The sequence below is a fragment of the Cajanus cajan genome, chromosome 4 (assembly GCF_000230855.2).
Source record: "Cajanus cajan strain Asha chromosome 4, NIPB_CcT2T_4, whole genome shotgun sequence".
Lineage (NCBI taxonomy): Eukaryota > Viridiplantae > Streptophyta > Magnoliopsida > Fabales > Fabaceae > Cajanus > Cajanus cajan.
This window is the reverse complement of record NC_138520.1, coordinates 70605483-70632963: the sequence shown is the minus strand read 5'-3', so window position 1 is coordinate 70632963 and position 27481 is coordinate 70605483. Positions and strand designations below refer to the sequence as shown.

The window sequence follows — 27481 nt, the reverse complement described above, 5'->3', positions numbered from 1 at the left end:
AAATCACCCCTCAAACAACATGTATCAGCAACACAATCAACGGCTAATGCAACTTACCTTACATCCGACGCCATTGAGGTATGGAGTCCTTGAATTGAGACTCACCAAATTAATATGTAGACATTAATATATGTCAAACGAGTATGCATAAAATAAATAAAGGTTATATTTATATATAGTGTTGCTTCCACTTCTCTTATCTGCTCAACAATGTGCCTATGAAATTTATTCCTCTTCTTCTTGATGCCATTATTAAAAATATTTAAAGAAAAAAGACTATATAACATAAGTTGTTGTGCTGCTTTGATTTATGCATGCAAGCACTAAAACACAAGGCCTTTTATAAGAATCTAAACTCACTAGGTACAATATCAATATGGTGAAAAAATCCAATTTAATTACGTTGATGATGGTGAATACATGATTTGGAGATCACACTTTAGAACTAGATACTTTTGCCTAGTAATTTTTTCTAAAATTATCTATGAAAACTTTTGGGATACAATTGAAGTCACACATCTTTAAAACATAAAAATGAACATGAGTTTATAAATACTCATTAGTCTTTATTAGTAAGAGACCTCTTGGTTAATGTCTAAAAACAAAATCTTGAGAATTAAAGTTCAAAGTGGACAATATTTTACCAGTGTGGAGATATGCATGTGTGTGAACCCCTCAATGCACAATAAATGATATCAAATTCAATAGTCGACTAGATGATCGGCTCGACAAATATGATGAAGTTGGCAGGTAGATTCGATTATAAGATCTCTTGTATCGAAAATCTTTTCTAACAATGGGCCCATATATAAAAGAGAGTCTTCTTGGTAACATAAAGGATTAAGAGGTGTGTTTCACTACGTGAGTTAATAATGCAAGCATTTAGAGCATGACTGAGTTTTATGAACCATCATCGGATATACTCGTAGACTAACTTTCACTACAAAGGGGGTTAAATTATGATACTTTGTTTGAAGGGAATATTGTTGGAATACAATCAAAAGTCCTTTAAGTCGCGTTAAAACATGGTCCTTAGTTTTCAAAACAAAATGTAAAGAGTATGGATGAATTTGTTAAACTTCATCTTCAAAAGTTTTATTTTCCTTTTTGGTTGGACAAAACTTAAAAAGAGATATTCCACTTCACCAATATCTAATACCAACTTATCATAACGATTATAAAGTGCGAATATTCATTTCAATGTGTTAGAAAATATAATTCTCTAAGTTGATTAATTGCGAGTCATTTAGTTAAAGTGATAGTGTTGTCATTTTTTACCATAACTACACATTAACATGCTTCCATTATATCAAATTTGACATTTAATCCCTCTATAACATGTACGATCCATAATTTTAGTCTTTTTATTAAATATTTATCTGTTGATTGTTAAAATTGTAATGTTAGTCATGATCTAACTTTAAGTAAATGACATAAAAATTAATATTTAATAATATTTTGACTAAATTTTACTCTTAGTTCATCTTTTTTATCTCATATGGGTGGTAAAATAAAATGAAAATAAGATTAAAAAAAGTAATTAAAAGGTAAATTTAGCCTAAATATTATTAGATATGAATTGTCATGTCATCTAGTTTATGTCAAGTTATATCTAATGTTACAATTTTAACGATCAAAATATAAATATTTAAAAAAATTAAAATTATAAATTTTATAAAATTGAGAAACTAAAATTACAAATTTAATAATTAAAAAATCAAAATTGAGGATTGAACATTATAGAAAAATTAAAATTTAACCTTAAAAATATAAATAAAATGGTGTAATAAACACTTAGAATACCTTGTTATCTTTTCTTATCTCTTCAACACTTGCACCACAAACTACACTTTAAAATCCTATAAATTGAGAACCACTTAGTTTTGAAGATAATTCAAGATTTGAATTTTTTTTTTTAAATTTAATAAAAGAGTATTTTTACAAATTAATTTATATATAAATTAATTTTAATTAAAAAATATATAATTATTTCATTTTTTTTCTAATTTACCCTTTAACTAGAAGTGTTTATAAAAAAAATTTATCCAAAAAATCTCAATATCACTTTTGCTATAAAAGATAAGTAAAAACAATAAAATGGTAGTGCAAATATTATGTGCTTATTGAAAAGCAGAAAAGTTATATACATTATCATAATATCGAATTTTATCTCAATAATATATATATATATATATAATTAAAATAAAACACTAATTTTAATGAAAAATAATATTATATATCTTAAGTTTTCTCCTTTTAAAACAAAACTTACGTACAATATTGTAACGGTTATTGGAAATACGTTATTAACGTAATTTATCACGTCTAATGCTTACAAGAAGCAAAAGCTAGTAATATCTTCAGATGAGAGAAATCGCACTGTCCAAACACGCTGGAATTTTGCATTAATTTATTCTATTGTCTACTGATATTATATATAACAGTCATTTAAAGCAAAGAGTATTTTTGGAATAAATATTAAATTTATGATAGAATTAACTAAATAACTTATCTTAGTTACTTTGCTTGATTTTGATAATTTTTTTGTATTATTTATTATTAAAACCAAAAATAGTAATTAAAGTCATTTTATAATAAATAAATCAGAATACGAAAACTAATATTGAAAAGTTATTGTCATAAATTATTGAAAAACTAATATTTGTAGTAAATTAAAAATTAAAAAAAAATACAATGACGCATATGTAAATATTGTTATAAATTAGTCAAAATATATGTAAACAAAAATTAATTTAATCACTTTTTTTATTATAAAAAATTGTTTTAAAATAAGATACGATCTCATAAAATCAGATATCTGAGTCAACTATCATATAAATAATATAAAAAAAATTAATGAAATTAGAAATAATTGTCTTTGTGCGTTTAATAACTTTTCCAGTTTTGGTTTGTCCACAAAAATAACTTTTCCAGTTTTAGAAAAGAAAGAAAATGAAACGTGCCGCACTGAAACTAAAAGTTCCACACCTCATTGGTTGAGGCACTATCCAATGAGAATCACACCACAGCCTTTTACCGTCGCATAAGTTATACTTTTCTTCCCTATTTATTTTTAAATTTTAATTTTTTCCTATTATTTTTAAATCATTTTGATTTTTAAAAAATATTTAATATTTTTTAATTAATATTATTGATGTTAATAAAATCAAAAAAAAAAATATTAAACAACTTTAAAAATTTGAGAACCTAATCAAACCGCTTAAAAATAATAAAAATAAATTGAATATTCTATGAATAGAGAAATTAAATTAAATAAAAATTTATCTAATATTTTTATCTAGATAAATTTAATTTTTTTTTACTTGTTTAATAATTTTTTTATTAGATAACTTCTTTAATTTGTAGTCATTTTTTTAATTTTAAGTACTTAATTTATTATCATTTATGATCTTTTTAATATAAAAAATTAATTAATTTAGACAAAAAATATTAAATAAATTTTTATTTACTATTATTTTATTTTATTTAATGTGTAACTCATTAGTATTTTAAGATTTTGCTTTAGTATAATGTGATTTGACAATAAAACAAGTATAATCTGATCAAGTATTATTTTTTTTAAGGACCAAACTTCGACAATATCTAAAATTTAATTTTAAATTCAACGTATTAATCATTTATAAAAAAAAATTAGTTTAGGTCTTTGCATAGGACTTAACAAATATATTTAAGTCTTTGTATAGGACTTAACAAATATAATTAATATATTTGATGCGTATTCTCTAAATTTCCACCGATAATAAAAAAAAAAAAAAAAACATTCAATTAATGATTAAAACCATAATTAAAGTTCTTAAAAAAAAGCCATAATTAAAGAAAAATATTTAACGTCACTCAAAATGCAACACGTGGAGTAACGATCATAGAATCATATAAAATATGAATTTTAATTTGTCGATAGTGTATAAACAAACTCCTAATAATACTACAGTGTTGGAAACCATTCAATCAGTGTGATGGCGAAGGAAGAAGGTGAGTGATCTCAGCGACAAAATTTTCCGTTTCGATGCTCAGAAAATCTGAAGAAAACAAATTAACAACACAACGCACTTTGCTATTTGCATTTTCATCATCCGTTCATTTCTCTGTAGCCAAATAGGAGTAGATCAGGAACCAATAATTTTTTAATTTACTTTTATTTATTTTCAGTCTAATGCGTCTGAATTTCTGTTACGATCTTTAGGTTTGATTTTGTTGCAGTGTTTGAGTTCCTCGGTAACGTTCCTCTGCTGCAAAGACTTCCTGGCTCGTCTGTGCGGAAGATATCTGAACTTGTGATTCTCAAACACTATGGTAATCGAATTTGGATTTTCAAAATTTCAACTCGTTTGTTATTGTATTGGACTTCGTGCGATAAATTAGGTGGAAATGTGTTCGAAGATTTTTCATATTATAGTAGCCTTTTTATTGTTGTTGTTGTTGTTGTTATGTTTGGAGTGTTTTAGAACATTTCTAGTATGCAGAACTTCGACAATCAATTGGAAGAGATGTTTCATTTGTGGTTGATGAGCTGGTTTATGCATTAATGTTTTCAATTCGTGAATGATGAATTCTTGTGTAGAGCGGGGGGAGCATGTTGTTCGTGAGGGAGAACGTGGGGATGGTCTTTACTTCATTTGGGACGGAGAGGTATGTTCATTTTTTCGTATTATATTTCAGAATTGAAAGCTGTATACACGAGGGTCATTGGATCAGTTGTAGGGATGTAAATGAATGATTTCATATTTAATGATTTTGTTTATGAAACATTATTCTTCAAAATTTCAGTTTTGTGCTGAATGTTCAGTTTCTTGGCTTGCAGGCTGAGGTTGTTGACTCTGTTAGCACCGCTGAAGAAAATCCTCCCGAGTTTCAGTTGAAAAGATATGACTATTTTGGTTTTGGTAATAAACTTCTTTCTTGTGTAGCTATGCTTTAAGACTGCTCTTTATTGTTTAAGTGTTTTGCTTTCACCCTACATGGTATAGGCTTGTTAGCTCATAGGGGTTTGGGTCACCATGATTTGGTTATTCTTAATTATTTTTGTTAGAATTTCTTGAAAATATCTCATTATACTTTTTTTTTTGTATCTTAGACTATTTTAGAGTGAATATCTTAGATGATCTCTTTGGAGTGGTCTCCAGATTTTGTTACATTTCCTTATTTGTTTCCTTATTTATTTAGGATTAAGAGTTCAGTAATAGTACAAATATAGGTTTTGTAATCTGTATTTAGTACATCCTTTTACACAAGAATAATATTAAAATCTCTTTTTTATTATTAAAAGTCTCTTTCTGCCTTTCCTCCTCCCTTACCTGAACCATTTAATTTAAACATGGTATTAGAGCAGTTATGATTTGGTGTTCAGGATGCAAGAGTTCTACCCTTGCCAGTTCCATTCTTCTATAAAAAAATAAAATGAAATAAAGACTTTTAAGGATAAGATTAGGTTAGGTTGACCTGTGCAATGTTCATGTTTCAAGCTTAATGAACTTTCGCTTGAGGGGTGTGTGTTACCAATATAAAACCATTTATGTGTGTACACTTAATCACATAGCCTTTGGAATTTTTGGTTCATTTCATGACATTGTATCAAAGCAATACCTTATTAGTCAACCTATCCTGTAACTATTCCATTGCTGATTTCCTTATAAAGTGGAACTCTATTGAGATTGCATTATTGTGTCCATGATTCTTTTCTGGTTGGCTGTTACAAATCCCACCAAAATCATAGATTTCCTTCCAATAATGCCACTTCCTCTTTCCCCTTTATATTTCTTTCTGTGGCTGCCATCTTAGATTTTCATTTCTATAGTCCGTATCTCATTCTATCAACCCACCACATTTCCCCCAAATCATATAGTTATCATCCCAATGCCACCAAAGTTGGAACATCCTGGTCACTGGATTTTCATGTTCTGCCTTTGTAGCATGCATGGGAGTTCATACTCTTAACAATCATTGCCACCATCAATTGTATTCTCTAGTTGTCTTTTGTCAGATCCATCCCTGCTCCCCCATTCACCATGTTCTTGTGGTTCTTTGGTTCCCTTGGCCTGGTATTTTTATGTTCATTGATTAGGGTATGACGTATCTTTCCAATACTTGTGGTGTTTATTATCTCTGGTTTCTGCTGTATATCTCCTTTTTTGATATTTTTGTGAATAAGATTTTTGCCTGGAGTTTTCTTGTTACATTAAAGAAATGAGAGATGTTACATTTAATTATTATATAACTATAATTAAAGGAGACTAATGTGAACTAGCAACTTGCAGGTTTATCAAATACAGTCCACCACGCTGATGTCGTAGCTTTGACAAAGGTGCCTTTTAGTTTCTTTTCCTACGGCTTGTTTTCCAATTTCAACATGATATTTAAACAAGCTTGGTTTTTTTTTTCTCCATCCTATAGCAACTATTTTTGTTTGCTGTGATAGTTATCATGCTTGGTGCTGCCCCATGAGCACTCAGCACTGCTGCAGCCAAAGTCTATCTGGAGTGCAGAAAAGTCTCTTGATAGCTCATCGGTGGAACATATATTGCATTTGGAACCTATAGAGGTATCCATATATATTATACAATATAATAGATAGAAGGGAAAAGAAACTAGTCAGATATGGTTGTCCTGGTTTATCTTTGATATTAAGTAGTAACAGGCTATATTTTGTATAGTTCAGCCTTATATCATTCTGTTCTTTCTCTTTGGAAGGTAGATATCTTCCGAGGAATCACCCCTGAAGATGCTCCGAAGTTTGGGAAGGTATTTGGGGGTCAAATAGTTGGACAGGTATGAAAAAACTACTTTATCATCATAGTAATTAGTACAGCTCGTTACTCATGTCAGTAGCACTTTGTAGGCAATGATTGGTTACAAAATAATGTGTAATATACAGGCACTGGCTGCAGCATCAAAATCTGTTGATTGCCTCAAATTTGTTCACAGCTTGCATGCCTATTTTCTTCTTGTGGGGGATTTTAACAGTAAGTGTTCTTAATCTGAACTTTATTGACAATACTCTGATGTAAAGTCGCTCCCTTTTCTGCTTCTTTCTACCATTTTTCTTTACTTGAAAGATTCATATTCTTTTATTGGTCCACCTCATACCTTGTTTTGTAAAAACAACTTTTATTTTATTTAAGACTAAATATGTTTTTAGTTCCTAAACTTTTGTCAATTTTGGTTTTTAGTTACTAAACAATTTTTATTTGGTTTTATACCCCGGAAGTTTTCTCCTTGAACAAAAAATTGACGCCAGGAACCAAAATCTTAACGACAGAAAAAATTTGAGGACTAAAAGCGAAAATCAACAAAAGTTTAGGACTAAAATTTGTAAAATAATTTGTTCACGGACTAAAAACAAAAATTGACAAAAGTTCTGGTATTAAAAGTATATTTAATCCTTTTATTTATTATTTACATTTGCAAATGGCTGCAATTTTTTTAACAGATGGCAGTTTAATAACTTTTTTCTTGACAAATCCCACTCCTGGTTTTCATCACCAGTTTCTCTTTATTAGTGTCCATGTTTGTTTTGGTTGGAAAGCTTCTATTTCTTGTCTTTTGCTTAAATGGAAGTAACTTAAAGTTCTTTATGGGTTGTTAGCTAAACTCAATGCTGCAAGTAACTTCAATATTTTGTTCTCAACAATTCAAGTCTCTGAATAGTTCTTGATTTAAGTTTATGTTGACTTTGTCTCGAGTCTTTTAATAAAGTTTCTATCTTTTAAGATGATAAATCATATTTAAGTAAATACAGTAGTGCATGTTGAGCTTTAAAAGGACAACGAGAAAGAAGTGGGAGTACCAAAAATGAATATCTTAAGATGGATGTGTGGCCACACTAGAAAGGATACAAAATAATTATATATGATAAAATAGTGGTGTGGCACCAATCAAGAATACAAAAAAAAAATTTAGATATGTTGGTTTCGGCACATGCAAAGAATGCCACTGTGGAGAGGTAATTGTAGATAATTATTGAAAAGATCTCATGGTGAATAATATCCCTGATAATTTGGTGTTCAGCAGAGTCTAATGAGGTGTGATTCATGCAACCAACTTCACTTAGTGGGATAAGGCTGTCATTGGTTGTTGTTGCATGCAATATTTTCTTTGAATAGAAAATTGCATATGTGCATTTCATTATCACCTTTCACATAGTATGTTTTCTGTACTGTTAATTCATTTGTTTGTTAGCTAATAATATTAAAAAAAAATTATAAGCGGTGTATAATTTTGTTTTCCAGTACCAATTATATATCAAGTTAATCGTCTCCGTGATGGGAAGAGTTTTGCTACAAGGAAAGTGGATGCAATTCAAAAGGGAAATGTCATATTCACTTTGTTGGCTTCGTTTCATGTAATCCTCAATTCCTCATTCTTAACTTGGAATAATATAAATTTCAGTCATTTTTCAGTTTATTTAGCTGTAAATCTGGCTAAGTGATGCGCTATCTCAATTTTATATGTACATTTGGTTATCATTCTTAATTGAATATAATAATTAAAAGAGGAAATACCATTTGGAGGATCATCTGGGAACAGGGATAGTCCAACTATATAACGTGGCGTCCTTGTCATTGAAATAAAGCTAGTATCTAATTTTGGTGTGAAAGGCGTTTATATTTACTTGGGTTATGGTCAGATAGGTTTTAGTACTGTTAGGGGTAGGGCAAATGATGCAATATCAACAATTATTATATAAGATGCAATCTCGCGTTGCCAATATAATTGGAAGAATATGAAATTATGAATCTATGATACGTTTCCCTTTTCCTAGTATTAGTTTTTAATGATTGCAAAATATAACACGTTTGATGTAACATTGCCTTTAAGCTGTTTTCATTTAAATTGACATGTTCTTTCAAGGTATGTCTGGATAAACGTATCCATGAACTTATAGGAAAAGAAAATAGGAAAGAAAAATGAAATTAGTTTTTCTTGAAGTTAATATTAGTTTATGCATGAGCTAATTTATAGAAGAGCTCTCATTAGATTTTCTAAAACGGAAATTGTTTTAATTTCTGCATAAGCTAATTTTAATTTATAGAAAAATTATTTCATTTTTGCTTCCTGGTTTTTTTGGGTGGAAATTTCATTTTTGCTTCCTACTATAAGTGTATTTTAAGAAATTTATCCAAACAAACTCTTATAATATATGCACAAAGCCCTGAACTCTTATCTAGGAATTCTGTTATAAATTCTGCAGCTTTGACTTTGTTAATATTTTAATTTTACAGAAGGAAGAATTAGGGTTTGTACACCAGGAAGTCTCTATCCCATCAGTTCCTGCTCCAGATAAGGCAAATAACAAGCTTATGTTCATAAAAATAGTTATGAATTTTAGATTGTTAATCTCGTTCTTTGTTATAGCTTTTATCGATGGAAGAGCTACGGGAGCTACGCCTTATTGACCCTCGTCTTCCAAGGTAAAATATACCATCTAGCATATAATGCTTGATGCCACAGTTTTCTGTTTGTTTGTATTTAGTCCAGCTCCAGACAAGTCTGTATGAAGATTTTCCAGCCATAATGAAAAATTTTGTTGCTTTAGAACTTACCGGAACAAGGTTGCTACAACTGAATTCATTCCCTGGCCCATAGAGATACGGTTCTGTGAACCTAAAACTTCGACAAATCAGACCAAGTCTCCTCCTAGGTTAGCTTGATGCTCTGCCAAATTTTGCTTACATTTATACTTGTCTTTTATGCTATGTTTGGTGACAGTGATTTGGAGAGAGAAGTCAAAGGATTGGTATATCACTCCAAATACATCAATCCTTTGCCTTACTCTCACTGTAAATCATTTTTATAGAGCCTTAATATCTGCGAATATTAATACTACATATTATCTTATTTAAAATTTGAATGCAGTTTGAGATACTGGTTTAGAGCAAAGGGGAAACTTTCAGATGATCAGGCCCTGCATAGGTACATGACTTCTATTTACTGTTGGATGTGTTCAGTTCTGAAAAGCTTTGAAAATTGGCCAATGCATGAACTAGGAGGGCTTTTGTTGATGTGCTAATGTTTGCATTCCTTGGAGTCTTTTGCTTGAAATAGTTTCTAGTTCTGTTAAAATTTGTGTGTTGTCCTTGGAAAACTTATGTCATGAGAAAGAACTAGCTTGGAGAGTTTGTGACACAATGCATAGACCGTTAAACTTTACTGAAATTCAACTCATACATAGAGGAATTGGAGAGGCAAGGATCAAATTAGTGACCTCTTGGTCATAGAGCATATTTGGATAAAAGTCTAGAAGGGTTTTTAAGAACTTCTCTACTAAATAATACTCATAATTTCCAATAGAGAAGCTCTCAAAAGTCTTTCTAGACTTTATCTAAAGAGGCTCATAGTGGCTTTAATATCTTGTTAAGACCAACTATTCCAAAAGCTTAAACAATAGTAAAGCTTGTCAACACTTTTATATCTAACAACCCGTGATTGTGAATCTGATATGTTTTGAAGGTGTGTGGTAGCATATGCTTCAGATCTAATCTTTCTTCAAGTGAGTGTAAACCCCCACCGTAAGAAAGGCACGAAGCAACGTGCTGTGAGTCTCGACCACTCGTAAGTATCTGCGTCATATAATGGGTATTTTATATAGTAACATAATAACATATGAGACAAACTAACAAGTTTCCAAGCTATGATTATGTATTTGTTCCCTTCCTTTTTTTGCTCAATGCTTTGTTGGTTTTATTTCAGCATGTGGTTTCACAGACCTTTAAGAGCTGATGACTGGGTGCTATTTGATGTGAGTGCTCTAAAGTGATTTATTACTTTGGGAAAGTTACATCAAGAAAATTCTTGGTAAAAATATTCTTTTAGGAACAATTAATTACTCAAATAGCTAATTAAATCAATAAATTGGTTACTCATTACCACTCTTTGCATATCTATCATTAACTATTTGAGTAGTTAGTTTTTTTCTAAATTAAAATTATTTCTCCAGATTTTTTTTTTATATTTTTAAAAGAGTTCAATAACAATGTAATGTTAGTGTAAAAAAATTTCATTTTTAATCAATCAAAAGTCATTGTTAGTATGACTTCTAAAGTAGTTATTAAAATGTCAACAAACATGATAGTTTGTAATTACATAACGGTATAAAATTTCTTTACATTGTTAGTGCATAAACTATATACTCTTTTTAAAATTTGTTTTATGAAGTTGTTATTACATCGAATTTGTTCTACAGATATTTAGTCCTAGTGCCTCTAATGCACGTGGCTCTGTCTCTGGTGAAATGTTCAATCAGAAAGGAGAGGTAAGGGGTTATTTATTGTCATCACTTTATCTATTATCACACTTGTTGCGGTGCAATTCGGAAAAAGCTTACACAGTAGACACACACATATTGAAAGCATATCTGGTAAGAGATGAGTGCAAATTTTAATTGTGTAATTAAAATGATTGCTAAAACTAGAATTAATTGAAATAATCTTTGATTATCTATATATGGTTGTATGACAATATTTTTTATCTACCCACTAAGTAGGTCTCATGTATATATATATATATATATATATATATATATATATATATATATATATATATGAGATCCATTTACTTTAGAAATAAGTCTATTTAAATTTATTTCGTTAATAATTCATGTTCTACGTCAAATTTCAATAATTTAACTGTTTGAATTTAAAATTCTTAATACAAAGATTAAGTCTTCAAATTTTTAAGAATTTAAAAACTATTTGATACTTTGTTTCATTAATTCAAATTGACGGATAATCATAAAAATATTTTATATGTTGGATTAAATTAATGAAATGAAATATTAAATAGTTTTCAAGTTTTTTAAAAATTTACAAACTGCATTAAAAACTTTAAATTCAATAATTGAATCATGAAATTTGAAGTTTACTCTTAGAGTAAACGGATTCCTCTTCTTTCTCTCTCTCTCTATATGGATCCACTTACTCTAATAGTAAGTTTTGATAGGACTTACTTTATTCAATAACTCATATTATATATGAAATTTTAATGATTCAACCATTAAATTAAAAGTTTTTTATGCATAGATTTTTCGGTCTACAAATTTTTAAAAAATTAAAAAATCATATGATATTTTGTTAAATAGATTCAAATCAACATATAATTTTTTTTATGATTATCCATTAATTTGAATTAATGAAATGACATATTAAATAATTTTTAAGTTTTTTAAAAAATTTGTATATTTGATCTATGCATCAAAAACTTTTAATTTAACGATTGAATCATTGAAATTTAATGTAAAACATGAGTTATTGAGTAGAATAAGTCTACCAAGACTCTCTTAAAGTAAGTGGATCTCTCTCTCCCTCTCCCTCTCCCTCTCTCTCTCTCTCTCTCTCTCTCTCTCTATATATATATATATATATATATATATATATATATATGTATATCTCTATATATATATATATATATATATATATATATATATGAGGAGGGGTCCATTTGCTCTAGGAGTAAGTCTACCTAGACTTACTCCGTTCAGTAACTTATGTTCTGCATCAAATTTTAACAATCCAACTATTGAATTTAAAGTTCTTAATGCATAGATCAAGTCTACAAATTTTTAGAAAATTTGAAAATCATTTAATACTTCGTTTCATTAATTCAAATCAATGTGCAAAATGATTTTATGATTATTCGTCAATTTGAATTAATGAAATGAAGTATCAAATGATTTTCAAATTTTCTAAAAATTTGAAGACTTGATTTATGCATTAATAATTCAACGGTTGAATCGTTGAAATTTGATGTAGAACATGAGTTATTGAACGGAGTAAGTCTAGGTAGACTTACTCTTGGAGTAAACGGATCTTTCTTCTCTCTCTCTCTCTCTCTCTCTCTCTCTCTCTCTCTCTCTCTATATATATATATATATATATATATATATACATAGGCTAAAACCCTAATTTGGTCTCTTATAATATTAAAAAAAAATTAATTTTGTCTCACTTTAATTTTTGGTTTCAATTTATTTAAAATACTTCAATATGAGACTTTCGTCCAAATTTTACAAACAGTGTTAAAGGTCCGTGAGAAACACCACGCGTGAGAATCACGGTCGGGATTTGGAATTACGGTCGTGATTCTCACCGACCTTTAACACCGTTTGTGAAATTTGGACGAAAGTCTCACATTGAAGTATTTTAAATAAATTGAGACTAAATTGAAACCAAAAATTAAAATGGGACCAAATTAAAATTTTTTAATATTATAAAGGACTAAATTAGGGTTTTAGCCTATATATATATATATATATATAAGAGTGATCTACTTAATTTAAGAGTAAGTTTACACGAGAGATTTACTTACTCTAAAAGTAGGTCTCTATAGATTTACTATATTTAATAAATCATTTTATATTAAATTTTAACGATCTATCCATTAAACTAAGAGTTCAAGTTTACAAAATTTTAAAAAATTTGAAAATCATATTATAAGTCATTATATAAATTCAAGTCAAAGTATAAAATATTTTTATAAATTATGCATCAATTTAAATTAATAAAATAAAATATTAAATAATTTTTAATTTTTTAAAAAAAATAGACTTGATCTATGAATTAAGAACTTTTAATTTATCAATTGGATTATTAAGATTTAATATAAAAAATGAATTATTGAGGAGAGTAAATTTATTAAGATGGAGGGTATTTTTTGTATTTTTGTAAATGACGGTTTTTGAAGAACTAATATGAAGAATAATTAGGCATATTAAAGTGAATTAATCATCTATACACTGCCATTGTAAAGTTTTTTACACCGACAACTAATGATATCTTTTAAAGTTGCTTATTTTATTATTATTTCATTAAATAAACAACTGACATGACACTATTAAAATATATGATTGATTGTCAGTGTAAAAAGACTTTACACTACCAGTGTATAGGTGATTAACTCTATTAAAGTAGTTTATGACCATTTTATGAATTCTTGCTTATTTCAACATGCTTTTCATCATGGTGAAACTTATTAAAATAAGTTTTTGTTTTTAAAATAAGTTGTACTGTGAAGTTTTAAAATTAGTGGTAAAAATACTATTTTGGTCCCTTATAATATTTTAAATTTTCAATTTAGTCCTATCTTAATTTTTTGTTTCAATTTGGTCCCCATAAAGTTAAATCACTGCAATGTTGGACCTTCCGTCCAAATTTCTTAAACGGAGTTAATTGTTGGCCACGTGGATGTCACGTGGATGCATAGGTGGCAAGGTGCCACGTCATCCTCCTCCTCTTCTTAAATGCACTCGGAATGGCCCGTTTTGAAACCAGAACGGTCCGTTCTGGATGCACTATTTATGTGCTAATTTTTCACTTGGAACAGGCGGTTCCAGATACAGCATTTAACACACAACGAGTGCAGCAGAATGGCCCGTTCTAAAACTAGAACGGGCCGTTTTGGTTCCAGCACGAGCCATTCTGGATTCAGAACTGGCTGTTCCAGAAAGTTAATGTATGTTCAACACAATGCAGCAATGTGGTTCAGAGATTGAAAATAAAAATTCATAATATAACAAATTCAAAGACTGAAATATGGTTTAGAGACTACAAACAAAAATTCATAACAAAACATATACTAAGAAAGTTCAAATAAATTACTGAGAAGGAAAATAAAATCATGTCATTTCATCCTTGACTGTATAGTGCCGATTTGATAGTAAGTGATTCACGACTAATGAAATAAAACCTGCCACTGTTGTCTTTAGTATCCTTAGAGATACACTGCATTGCATAACAAGTATTATAATTAATACTTCTAGGAATTTCTATATCGTGTAATTGGTCTAGAAATGGTGTATATAACCCAAATATTTAGCAATTGAAGTTATCAATCCTCCATTGACAATATTACTTAATTCAGTGTTTGAAATGTTTTGTACCTTGGACTTTTTTTCCTTGAACAATTCACAATCGTGATTTTGAATCACGGACATGAATTATAATCATTGATCGTTTAGAGTTGATTTTCTGGGACCAGAACGGCCCTTTCTGAAATCAGAATGGGCCGTTTTGGTTATACTATTTGTGTGCTAATTTTGCATCTAGAACGGGTCGTCATTCCAGATGCAAAATTAGCACACAAATAGTGCATCCAAAACAGACCGTTCTGTTTTTCGAACGGGTCGTTCCAAATGCATTAAATTAAGGTAGGACTAAATTAAAATTTTAAAATATTATAAGGGACCAAGATAGTTTTTTTTTTCTTTCCAAAATTAGCACTTAATTTAGCTGTATACCCAAATGCACCCTATATGTGTGTCTGAATATCTCTTTCCAGCATAAGATTTCCCCCTCCCCTTTTCCTATTTCAACTGTCTTAAAATTCTTATTTTACGGCTTGCAGCTTCTTGTATCGGTGGTTCAAGAAGGTCTGATGAGAAAAGTTACCCTGAAATCTAATATGTGAGCAGCTGGAAATGCACAACTTGGCTTTTCTCTTTAGTTGTCTTGTTTCGTAGGCAGGGTCTGAACTTTTACTTTCTTTGTTTTCTTTCTATATAGTTTAAATATTTTCTTGTTATGTTGGTCTTATAAGTTAAGGCAATGCAATGCAATGCATAACGTCATATTGAGAAATAAGCCAGTTGATAAATACACAAGCACCAACATTCGGAGGCCTATTGAGGAAGAAGCCTACGAAACCAAAGCTTGTATTGTGTTTTATGCTTGTTACCTACTTCCTAACGTCATACTTTAATAAATAAATACATGAATAATTGCGTTCATCTGAATAAAATAATAATTCGACTCGTGCTTGAAAATTATTGAATGATATCCTAATCACAAATACATACATCCGATCGTGTAAATGTGTTTTTATCCATTTTATTTTTATGTTCCCGTGAAAAAAAATAAAATTATTTCAATAAGTGCAAATAAATTGCAAAATAAAAATACTGTTGTAAAACAAAAACATGAAAAATAAAATTACTGGTTCGAGTGTTTTCGGTGATATATAAAAAACATAAAATTACCAACTTTTGTTTACTCTACACCTTAAGCCAAAATGAAAATAAATAAAAACGCTTGAGCATAGAATTGAAGAATTAAGAGTTTATACAACGTAAGTTGTGTAGAAGAGCTATTACCGGAAACATAGCTCCAACGTGAAGAGGAAACTTGCATCCCTCCAATAAGCACAACCTTCCCAGTTTCCTTATAGCATCACCTCAATTCTGGTAAATTTATTCTTTTTGATAATTATATATATATATATATATATATATATATATATATATATATATGCCTGTGTGATTTTATTAATTCAGTTGCTAAATATTTTATTATTAACCCGATGATTATGTACACTAAATTTTAAATAAAGAAGACATTTTAATTATGTAATATTATAGTTAATATTTACTAAAAAAAATTAAAATGTTAGATGTTAAACTAAATTTATATAATGAAGTAACAAATGTGTTTAAAAATTTACCAACTCTTACTGTTTACAGTTGGTTCTCAAGCTTCTACGATGAATAATCTTAATACACTTAAAATTTTGAGAAATATTAATTTTCAATAAAGTTGGTAAATATTTCTATTACTACTATGGTAAAAAAAATGTGTTTAAAAATTTGTAAAAAATGTATAACTTGATAATTAATAAAATTTTTTAATTTAATGATTAAGTTAATAAAATTTAATATAAAAAATTATTGAAGAGAATAATTTTATCATGTTACTTCTATAACCTTCCTCTTCGTCGGTACAAATATTGTGTTGCGCTCACTGCCTTTGGTTTCAAACTATCAATAAAAAATTGTGTTGTAAAATAAAGAAATATAAGAAAATTTATATGAACATTTTTTCTTCTATTATAATATTATTGTTTTAAATTAGCTTCATAACCATGTCTGGGTGGTGTAGTTGGTTATCACGCTAGTCTCACACACTAGAGGTCCCCGGTTCGAACCCGGGCTCAGACATTTTTGAAGAAAATTACTTTTTATTGTTTTCACGTATATATTTTCCATAAAGGCATACCACTGATTTGTCAAGTCATTAGTTCAACTCAATGATTGACCTCCTAGCTTTTTCTTGCAAATGGATCCCTGACTTTGTGGAGGGAAAGTTAGAATAACTTAATACATTTCAACCGTTAGATTTGTAATAAATGATCAGATTGTGACACGTGTACATTTAAGTTAAAATATATATTGTACACGTGTCACAATCTGATTTATTTTTATACATTTAACGGTTGAGATGTATTAAGTTACCATAACTTTCTTTCCTCAGAGTCAGAGAATCGGGATCCCTTTTTCTTGTGTTTTCTTTCCCTGACAGTATGCAACCATTTGGATTTTCACTCTCTGATTGCATTATTCTTCCAACCCAATAAGCTTGGTTTTAGTACGAGTTTGATCCAGTTGTGGGTTTTAACTTCCAAAAATCACTAATTTGGATGAACACTAGCTAAGGGTTCAGTGTGGCACTAATTATTTAATGAGCAAAATGATGATGGGTTTTACTTAAGATATTAATGCAAGGAACAAGGCTTTTTTGGATTCCAAATGGTGGGGTGTGTTATATTGTAAAGGATGGGAGAGTTGTTGGTGAAGGGTTTAACCTAAAGCGGGTCAACCTCATGCTCAAGTACACCCTATTTCTTCTATTTTTTTTTGTATAAAATGCTTGAGAGTTTTTTCTAACAATTTAAAAATAGTTAATGCATCGTAATACAATGCATTCACTCAAAGTGTTAACGATCTCTCAAGGTTCTTTTTTTGAACATTGACATTGTTAATTGCTGACCTTTCTTCCTCATTCCTGAAGAACTCTCATAATTGTTCCTAATCACTTCATTTTAGTGCTTTTCTTCCAAAGGTTGAAATTAAACCATAAAGGAACACGACAGACCAAATTCGTCTCCTCAGGTGGATGATCAAGAGAGCTTTCTAATGGAGATTCCTTGCATTCAATTACAACTAGTTTCTAGAGCGTTGCATGCACAACATATTTTTTGGAAAAGTGTGACCCAATATTGTTAACTCCATTACTCAATCTAGATTTTTGTAATGTAAAACTATACTAGAAAAACTAGTTACTGTAAACTTTATGAAAAACCAAAATAAAATAAAATAGAAAATAGAAAAACTAGTTTCTGTAAAATTTATGAAAAGCCAAAAAAAAATTAAAAAAATAGAAGACCGGATAACTTTTAGAGATGAGAGATTGAGAGAAAAGGTAGAATTAAATTACATAATTCTTAACTAGTCTCTATTTACTCTATTTAACACATGTAATTAGATATTATTAATTCTTTTCATAAATTAATTTTTTTTACATATGTCTTATATTAATTGACTAAAATTTTGAATACTTTGGGGGGAGGTTAGAGGAAAGAAAGAAAGATATAATTTAATTTTTCAAAAAGTCTAAAAGGATTGGGAGTGGAAAGAGTAAAAAGGAGTGAATAACAATTTCCCACCATTTCAACAAGAATCTTGTTGAAGAGCCAGAATTACGACAGCAACCTTGGAGCCTTCGGTCACACTTCCTCCTCAGTTTAATTAAAATTAGCAACATCATAATCTTAAGCAAGATCCTCCTCTAAAATAACTACCTTGTTCAGAAAAAAAAAATACAAAAAGGTTAGTAACTTATTATTGAAATATTCAAAATCACATATATGGCATTTTATTAAAGAAATGTAACTTGTCATTATACATGGTGTCTTAACTATTCATTGTCCATTAAAATCAGACATATAAATCGTGATCACGAAAAGTAAAAAAGAATACAGACATTAAAGAGAACAATAATAATATGACTATAAATAAGAGAATCGTAAGTTATTTTTGCTGCCTTTATATTTGACTATGAAAATATTATCTCGTTGTATGCATGAACCATGTATCACAAGGGTTATAAATATTAAATATAATTAGAGAGAGATGGAGTTGAAGGCATTGGTGAAGGTAGGTATGTTGATTTTGTTGATGGGGTTCACTGCAACTACTGTGGATGCTCGGTTCAACCTAAGTTCTCTCATGACTGAGGTGCTATCCAACGGTGATGCCAATGATAGTTACATTGTGTTATCCAAAACCAAAGGAGGATGTGATAAATGTGAACTCAGGGATGACATTTCCTTCCCATTGTACTATTGTGCAGAGATTAAGGAAACACATGCTCCAAATGTTGCAAGAACTGCATCTGTGCGATCACATATCCTCCTCAGTGTCAATGTGTCGATCAATTCACCTTCTGCTATGACAGATGTGACTCTCCCGATACCAAGGCTCACAAGGAATTAGCAACTTTCACTTTCAGTAACCAAGATGTGAGACAAAACTACCTAGGCTTTGTCTTTGTGTATGCATGCATCACAATATATATATTACTGCTTGAATAGAAAACCTTCTTGCCTATAGTGTTTGTCTTATTATTTTTCATATGTTTTTCAATTATATTTACCTTTGAAATGAGTTAGTTAATTATCTCATCTTAAGTGCAACAAATATTTTTTATATATAAGTTCTTACATGACACACTTTAAAAGATAATCTAAGTTTTTTTTATTTAATTCTAGTAAAGATTAAGTAAGTTGGATCAAAAATTCACTTTTCGATACTAAAAAAACTTATAACAAGAGATACTTAGAGTATTCATTAATAATATTCTCACAATGATAGTGGAGATTAGATTCACTATGGGATATGAATTTAAATTTAAAATATATTTACAGATTATCTACCAATAATATGTGAGAATTAAATTCAATGTGAGATGTGAATTTGTTCATTATCAACTGGATTAACCTTCATTATTAAAAGGAGCTACATTATCTTGTTGAGAATGTACTTAAATATCTTTAGTTTAGAAAAAATAAAATAAAATAATTTTTTTAAAATATTATTTGTTTCAAATAAATTATTTCATGATTTTATTCTTCTTTTTTTTTAAATAAGATGATATCAATATTTTGAATTTCGGCATTATACTTTTGCTTATGAATAAAAATAGAGTTAATCACCTATACACTGCTAGTGTAAAAAAATTTTACACCGGCAACCAATCAAATCTTTTAATAATGTCTTTTTTATTTTAATTTGATTAAATAAGCAAATGATATGACACTATTAAAAGATCTGATTGGTTGTCCATGTTAAAAAACTTTACACTGACAGTGTATAAGTGATTAACTCATAAAAATATATCCAATTTCTCTTAAAAAATATCTCTTTACATGATACAAATAAAAAGAATCTCATAATACTTGGGATATTTCTCATACTAGGTTACTATCGTAAAAAACGCTTGTTCAGGGTAATTTTATGGTGGTTGGGAATTATTATAAACCAAAATAGAAGCTTGATGAAGAAAATATGAAGAACAAAGAAGTTGGAACACATTAACTTTATTAATGATACCCACATTGTTTTCACACTTTTCGTAAACCAGCCTCCAATAGATATTTACAACTCATACTGGTTTATTAGCTATAAAAAAAAAAAATAAAAAAAAAAAAACACTTGATCTTTATATACATCATCATTATACTATTTTGGCAGAAAAAAAATAGAATGTGTATTTCCTTATTTTATTACCTAACAAGAAAGTAATAAAAAAGTTACATATAAAAAATACGTAAATAGAATTATCTAATCGACAATATAATATATAAGTGTTAATTCCAGACTGCAGTAAAACACACATCCAATGGAATAATAAAGCTCACGAAGCAGGCATGGTAAAGGATTAACATAAATAACATAAGATGCATAATTTCCCTCTTTGAGTAAATTTGGTTTCAATGATGGAAATCCAATCAGTAGCAAAACTATTACTGACATGTTCCAAATCTGTTGGTATATAAAAATAAGTTAATCATAAAAAAAATGTTTATAAAAACCACTTATACAGTATAGTTCTACCCAGAATAGGGGTTTCAACTTTCAAGCTCTCCATAGGATTACTCGGTCACTTTTCCTGATCGAAATTGTTCCTTTGTCCTACCATAATAGACAGATTCCTTGCCTGAAAAGGTGATGAAATTCCAGCCAAAAGCTGATCCTCCAACTACATATGTCCCTTGTGTTTGACCATCTTCAACCACTTGCTTCTGAAACCCAGGAACCGGCGGAGTAAGCTTAATTTCCGATGGCCGTGCAGATGATTTCTCTACTTGACTCTGTTCTGGGGACTTGACACGTTGAAGCTGCCCAGCCTTCATCTGGCCATCTTGCACATTCTTGGACTTTGCGAGTGAAACCGCATCAGCTTTCATATTATCGTATAATTTGATCACTGTCTTCATCTCTGCAATTATAGAAGTCAAGCATATTTCAGGCTACCAAATTTAGTATTTTTTACACCACCTACTCTAAAACTACCAGAAATCATAGACATGGTGGCACCATCAGGAGCCAGGGTTCTACCTAAGTGCTAATCATTAACACATTCATCTCTATGCAGACAACAGAATTATTTACGTTCAGTGGACAAATCCAAATATAGACATAAATGCATTAAGTCAAACATCAGAGGTATAACACACACCATTTGCATTATGATTTGATGATTTGATCGATCATGTAATAAATATAATTTTGTCTAGATGAGCTTACGTTCTCGAATTTCTTGGGATGCCTTGCAATTTTTGAAGTCAGGAGTTCGGAGAACCTTCATGATCAAACACCAATGGTCAGGCACTTCACACAATATTTCTAGTGAAATAAGCAGATACATTGAAATGGTTCATACAATATTAGGAAAATAACTCAAAAGTTCATACATATACTTATCAGCTTCAAAGATACTGACTTCAAAAAATGGTTCTTTAAAACTCATAACACCACTCGGATAACATAAAAGAAACTGGTTACCACATACATGGTAGTATAGATCAATATATAATCAATACATATTGGCATGATTAATGTCATAATATTTAATTTATGAAGCATCCACATAAGAGGTACATGCAACCATAAGAGAAGGTGTTCTCACCTTTTTGGTTCAATTGTGACCAAAAAGAAAAAAAATAAATAAATAAAGGGTAGCTCCTAAATTGTGCTGAATTGGCAGGTAAAGAGTACCAATTTTTTTCCATACTTTTAGAAAAGTAATTAATAAATGATCTAGATCCTCTAATTCACAAGGACAGGTTAGAAAATATATACAAGTGGTAATAATTGATGAAAAAAGAGGGATGGAGTCTCATACATGTATGACTTTTCTAAGCCTTTGTATTCTAGTATTTAATTAACATATACACTTCCGATAGAAATTTTCCTGTCGTCTTCACTTTTGAACAACATTTATAGTGACAATCAAACACCAAACTTATGTAACATAATCCAGCACTATACCTCCATCATAGAAATTTTATGCCTTTAGGAATCTTATTAAGCATATGAATGTTACTTCTAATTAAAAAATGGTTAATAATTTGTAAAAGGCTCTACATTTTAGAAAATCATCTAGAAATTCATTCTTCATTACAAATATCTATTGAAAAATTAAATTAAAACAAGTCCAGAGAATTCGCTGCGCACACGCACACACAAATCTCAAGACACTTGAAATTTATTAGATTTTTCTGGTCTTCATTGTTGGACCTGAAGCTTTACATAATAAGCTGAATCACATATTAAGTCCCTTTTCACATATAAAACTTTGTTTCAAGGAAACAACATTACAAACACAAGATGACTATAAGGAAGATGATTTAGAGAGATGACGAAGGGAAGGGACCTTAAAATAGGTATTTGCAAATCTCTTGGCAATTCTTATTTGGAGTGATATAAACAACCCAAATCAATGACGCATGTTCATAAACTATAATAGCTGGCCAATATGAACTGATCTTAATTTTTATTCAAAACAACCAAGAAGATCACCACCAAATAACAAAGATACCGTGATTGTAAGATGGAAGCATGGGTAAGAGGTAACAATGAAGTAAAGCTCTTGGACCACAGCCATACTTGAAATGGCTTTTTATTTGACACTTTACAATGAATAGCCTTCGGCATTCAAGGGTTCAGTCACCGAAGTTATATTAATTGGACTACACCAAATGTTGCTCAAGTTAAAAAGTCAAATAAGGAGAAGAAACTAATGAAGCATATCCACAGCCTGCGCTCATAATTTAATATATTATGAATAGATTAGCACTAAATCCATTCGTATCCACAGTCGGAAATAAGGAGCTCATTAAATTGGCACACAGCCAATCATCCAACCATTCTTGTTTCTACCGTACTCTATTTGAGGATTTGCTACTCAGGAAAGCAGGGCAGTGGAGGACCTGTAAAGTATATGTGGGTGCATAGGGATGCTCTGACTGGTATTATATGTTTGTGCCTGTAGGGACTTGCTAATACACACTAACATGTTATTTAGGAGTATGTTAGCAAGTTATAACTCTAATATTCTTAAAATACACCCTAAGTGTAGCTTGCTAACCCCAATATTATATATCAAAATGACCACACATATTTCTTCCTATCATTAGATTATATCACTCCCAGAAAATCCGCTCAATTCAAATGTCCTCGTCCTTTCAATCATCCACCTTTAAATCATGCCAAAGTCAAAACAATCCGATCCCCAATCATGCAACAAGTTGACAATCCACGTATCCAGACTCGGTGATATGTATCTCATCTATAAATCCATTCGCCATTGCTGGAGTAGATGAGAGATCACTCTAAGCAAATTCTAGATACAGGACACTGGGATTATAACAACGTGTAACTATCTTTCTAGTTCCACAATTTGCTAGAACTAATGTATCAATTTTCCATTGGAACTTCTCAAATTAATTAATTTGTCCTACAAAATGAAATACATCCTATAATTTGGATCTGGTATTGATCACACATATACCCCCAATTTTCAATAACTCATGAATGACCTATGAAAATCCCAATCATTTTTCTTATGAAGAGTAAAGTTTTAATTTTGAATTAAGAGATTTACATAGCTTTTATGATGAGGCAAAAAAAATTGATTCCATTTCACCCTAAAAAATTCTTAAATTAAAATTAATAACTTCAAATAAAATAAAATAAAAAAATCCACCATCCATTTTCCCCAAAACAATCAGAAACCCAAAATGTAGTCGCAAATCAAACGTGAAACTCGATAACAAGACAAGTAAACTAAAAATTTCAACACCAATCAGCCAAAAATTCAAAATTGAAAATTGAAAAGAAACAAAAAAGTTCAAGTACCAAGGCAACTAGTCTGATGAACACCCATTTGCTCAAATAAAGAAATAACAAACAAAACGCAAAATTTATAACATGAAAAGAAGAATGGGAGATTTAGAGAATGAAACCTGGAGAAAGCGAGGACGAAGGTCTCGAATAACAGCACGAAGGTTGAAGTAATTGGAGTGGACGGTTGATTCAAGTGGCCTCTTCCTGGATGGAGGAGGTGCCATCGCTGTTTTCACTTCTTCCATTCAAACAGAGGACTTCGATTTTCGGAGCTTCTTCTCTTCTCAGGTTGGAGGCAACACCAATTTGTTTTTCGGAATTTAAAAGAAAAATAAAAAACCTAGTTTTTTGACTTTTCGGTTACTCGTTCATTTTTTTTTCTTTCCCTCGCTTTATGTCTACTAAATGATTTTGTTTGTCAATACTCCACTTGTCTCATTTTTGTTTTTCCATATAAAGGTGGAGTGTGCTTGGTAAAATTTAATTAAAAAAATTTGTTTGCTAAAATTTCTTTTATTTTTAGTCGCTCAGATTTACTTTAGATTTTGTTTTGAAGACAACATAAATATTAAATTCTATTTGAAATTGATTTTATTTAAATTTTTATATGAATTATATTTGGTACATAATTTAGTTAGGTAACTTGTTAAGTTATAACAAATTATAATTATTTATAAATAATTATGTCTTAATATAAAATTTTATTCCTAATCAATAATATAAATATTTATCATACATATAATTAAATTACTACATTTTTTAGTAAGTTCGAGTGACATTAAACTTTGTTTATTTATATAAAGTTTTAAATTTGAGTTTTGTGTAAAAATAAAAAAAAATATTGTTAGAAAGAAATATCTAACTAAAAATGGTAGATTGTTAGGAAGGAATCCTAACTAAAGGTAGTTAGTCACATTCTACAATCGAAATTAACATATGTATAGGAGAATCAATAAAATCATTTTTATAACAAAAAAAATATTAGTTTTTTTTTGCAAAAAAAAATAAATTAATAAAGATTTGATCAAATCAATAAAATATTTATAACAAAAAGAGTTATGTTCCTTAATATGTGATTGACTTAATAAAATATATGTATATGATAATTTTAAGGATAAAAGATTATTTCTTTAAATTTATATTGAAAAAACATTTTAATATTATTAGTTTTTGAATTATTTTTTAATTTATGTAAAGAATATAAATTTCTTTTTAAAAATAATTAAAAATGTATTGATGGTGTATTTGAGTATTTCTTTTACATTTTCATTTAATTATATTTTATCTTTTAAATTTAATATGAGAAGGGATTTACTTCCTCTAAGAGTAATTTTAGAATGTTATCACCATCATTTTTTAGTAACATCAAAAAATGGTATTCTAAAAGCACTTGGACTAAGTGTTGAAAAATGTTACCAAGTGTGAAAATGTTTTTTCCAATTAATTTTAGTGAAACAAGTTTTTGATGGAAAGATTCGATTATTTGAATAATCAAAACTATAGATATCATCAATGATGGAGATCGAAGACAAAAATTATCAACAGTCAAGATTTGTTGACAATTATTAGTAGTTACAAATGGTTGACATTTGTACTCTATAAATACTAGTTTATACCATTTAATAAAGGTTGGAACTTGTAAACCCAAAACCCTACATATCTTAAGTTCCAATGACATTCATGGGTCAAAAGATTATTACAAACTTACCGATTATCATTTCCTTTCCAGTAATTTATATTTGTGTGTAATCCTTTTTTTCCTATTTGTTATTCTCTAAACCTAATTTCTCATTTCTTAATCTTCATTTTTTTCTCCAAACTTAATATTTTCACTTCTTAATCCCAATTTTTTCTTCAAACTCTTATTATTTTACACTTTTGCAAAATATCTCTCTCTCTACTTTATTTCAAGTTGAAAATCATTAGGTAGCTAATTCAAATAAAAAAATTCACACGATTTTGAACATATCGAGTCCTACATAAAAAAATTATTTGTATTCGATTCTTGGGATTAAATTCCACTAAAAACATAGATAGAATTAATTCACTCAATACCTCATAATATACATTTAGTTTTAACGATTCAACCGTTAAATTGAAATTTTTAAATATATAGATTAAGTTTGCAAATTTTTACAAAGTTTAAAAATTATATGATAATACATTATATAGATTCAAATTAACGTATAAAATATTTTTATCAATATTCATCAATATGAATCAATAAAATGAAGTATCAAATAAAATTAATTTTTTAAAAAAATATATAAATTTTATCTATACATTAAAAACTTTTAAGATAATGGTTGAATCATTACAACTTGATATAAAACATGAGTTATTAAATGGAGTAATTTTATCAAGATATATACGATCTTAGAAAGTGGATCACTCCTTTTATAAAGTGGATCACTCCTCATATAATATTATTTGTTATTTAATTTTTATGTAAAAGGGAAAGAAAGGAAAGGGAAGAAAAAGAAAAGAATTTTTATATAAATTCTTATTGTTTAGTTTGATTTTAAGAGAGGAATAGAAGGGACCAAAGTCACTTCTTATATAATCTTAACTTTCCTCCAATATTTAAGAAATTAAAAAAAAAATTAAAATATTTTTAATATAATGTTCAAAATATTTTTATTTATGTTTATAAATTTAAAGTTATATAGATATGAAAATAAATTAATTTTTAAAATTTATCAATTCTTTTCCCCTCCTCTAAAAAAAAATAAAAATTCTAACTCCTCCCTCTCCTCTCTTCTTTTAAACCAAACTCCTGACCTTCCTTCCTATGAATCACTCTTAAGCTCAATAAGTTTCCTAATAATTAATAATTGCACCCAACAAAACCTTAAACTACTTTTTAATTTAGATTTTACAGTTTCTAATAATTAAGTTCCCTAGTTGGATCTCCTCTAAATATCTAAAAGATGCAAAAATGTGGCAACAGATTCATATGAATAAACACAAATACAATCGAAACAAAAGGAATTAAAACATTAACAAAAGTGAAAAAGGAAAAACAAATCGATTTGAAATCATTAATGTATGAAGGACATTGCCTAGTCCTTGAAGCTAAAGAAAGAACTCAACCATAATCATGGAGAAAAAAAAAAATTAAGGAAAATGCGCATCCAAACTCAAGGAAGAAGAGAGAAGGAAGAATGTCTCCAATCCTATTATTCTGACTATTGCTACTCTTAGGAACTGGCCATACCAAAACGACGTCGTCCAAACAAAGATTTTGTCGGTTGTCCTCCATAAACCATATACAAGACTTTGTCCCTTACTTGA

The 27481-nt window shown here is 29.1% G+C and overlaps 2 protein-coding genes and 1 non-coding gene across 4 annotated transcripts; 2 read left to right on the top strand and 1 right to left on the bottom strand.

Moving 5' to 3' along the window:
* The first annotated feature begins 3877 nt into the window (after positions 1-3877).
* LOC109802508 (acyl-CoA hydrolase 2) lies at positions 3878-15736 on the top strand. 2 transcript variants are annotated; one of them, XR_014433361.1, is made up of 17 exons: positions 3878-3993; positions 4222-4314; positions 4583-4650; positions 4823-4904; positions 6276-6322; positions 6437-6559; positions 6709-6786; positions 6893-6980; positions 8247-8359; positions 9240-9302; positions 9373-9428; positions 9554-9658; positions 9874-9930; positions 10468-10569; positions 10708-10812; positions 11201-11269; positions 15355-15405. XR_014433361.1 is itself a non-coding variant. In XM_020363903.3 (17 exons), exons 1-17 carry the CDS (start codon positions 3978-3980, stop codon positions 15415-15417), a joined length of 1272 nt encoding a protein of 423 aa, XP_020219492.1. In that variant the 5' UTR covers positions 3879-3977; the 3' UTR covers positions 15418-15736. The 2 variants fall into 2 exon arrangements, 1 of the variants encoding a protein (XP_020219492.1); XM_020363903.3 differs by having other exon boundaries at positions 3879-3993; positions 10708-10756; positions 15355-15736.
* A 1129-nt stretch (positions 15737-16865) lies between these two features.
* TRNAV-CAC (transfer RNA valine (anticodon CAC)) lies at positions 16866-16939 on the top strand. Its single transcript has one exon. It is a non-coding gene; the product is annotated as a tRNA-Val (tRNA).
* Positions 16940-20717: 3778 nt separating this feature from the next.
* Positions 20718-24572, bottom strand: LOC109801828 (uncharacterized). Its single transcript, XM_020362958.3, has 3 exons — positions 24307-24572; positions 21587-21641; positions 20718-21278 (listed from the first exon to the last, which is right to left on the bottom strand). The coding sequence occupies exons 1-3, from the start codon at positions 24430-24432 to the stop codon at positions 20932-20934; spliced, it is 528 nt and encodes a 175-aa protein (XP_020218547.1). The 5' UTR covers positions 24433-24572; the 3' UTR covers positions 20718-20931.
* Positions 24573-27481: the final 2909 nt, after the last annotated feature.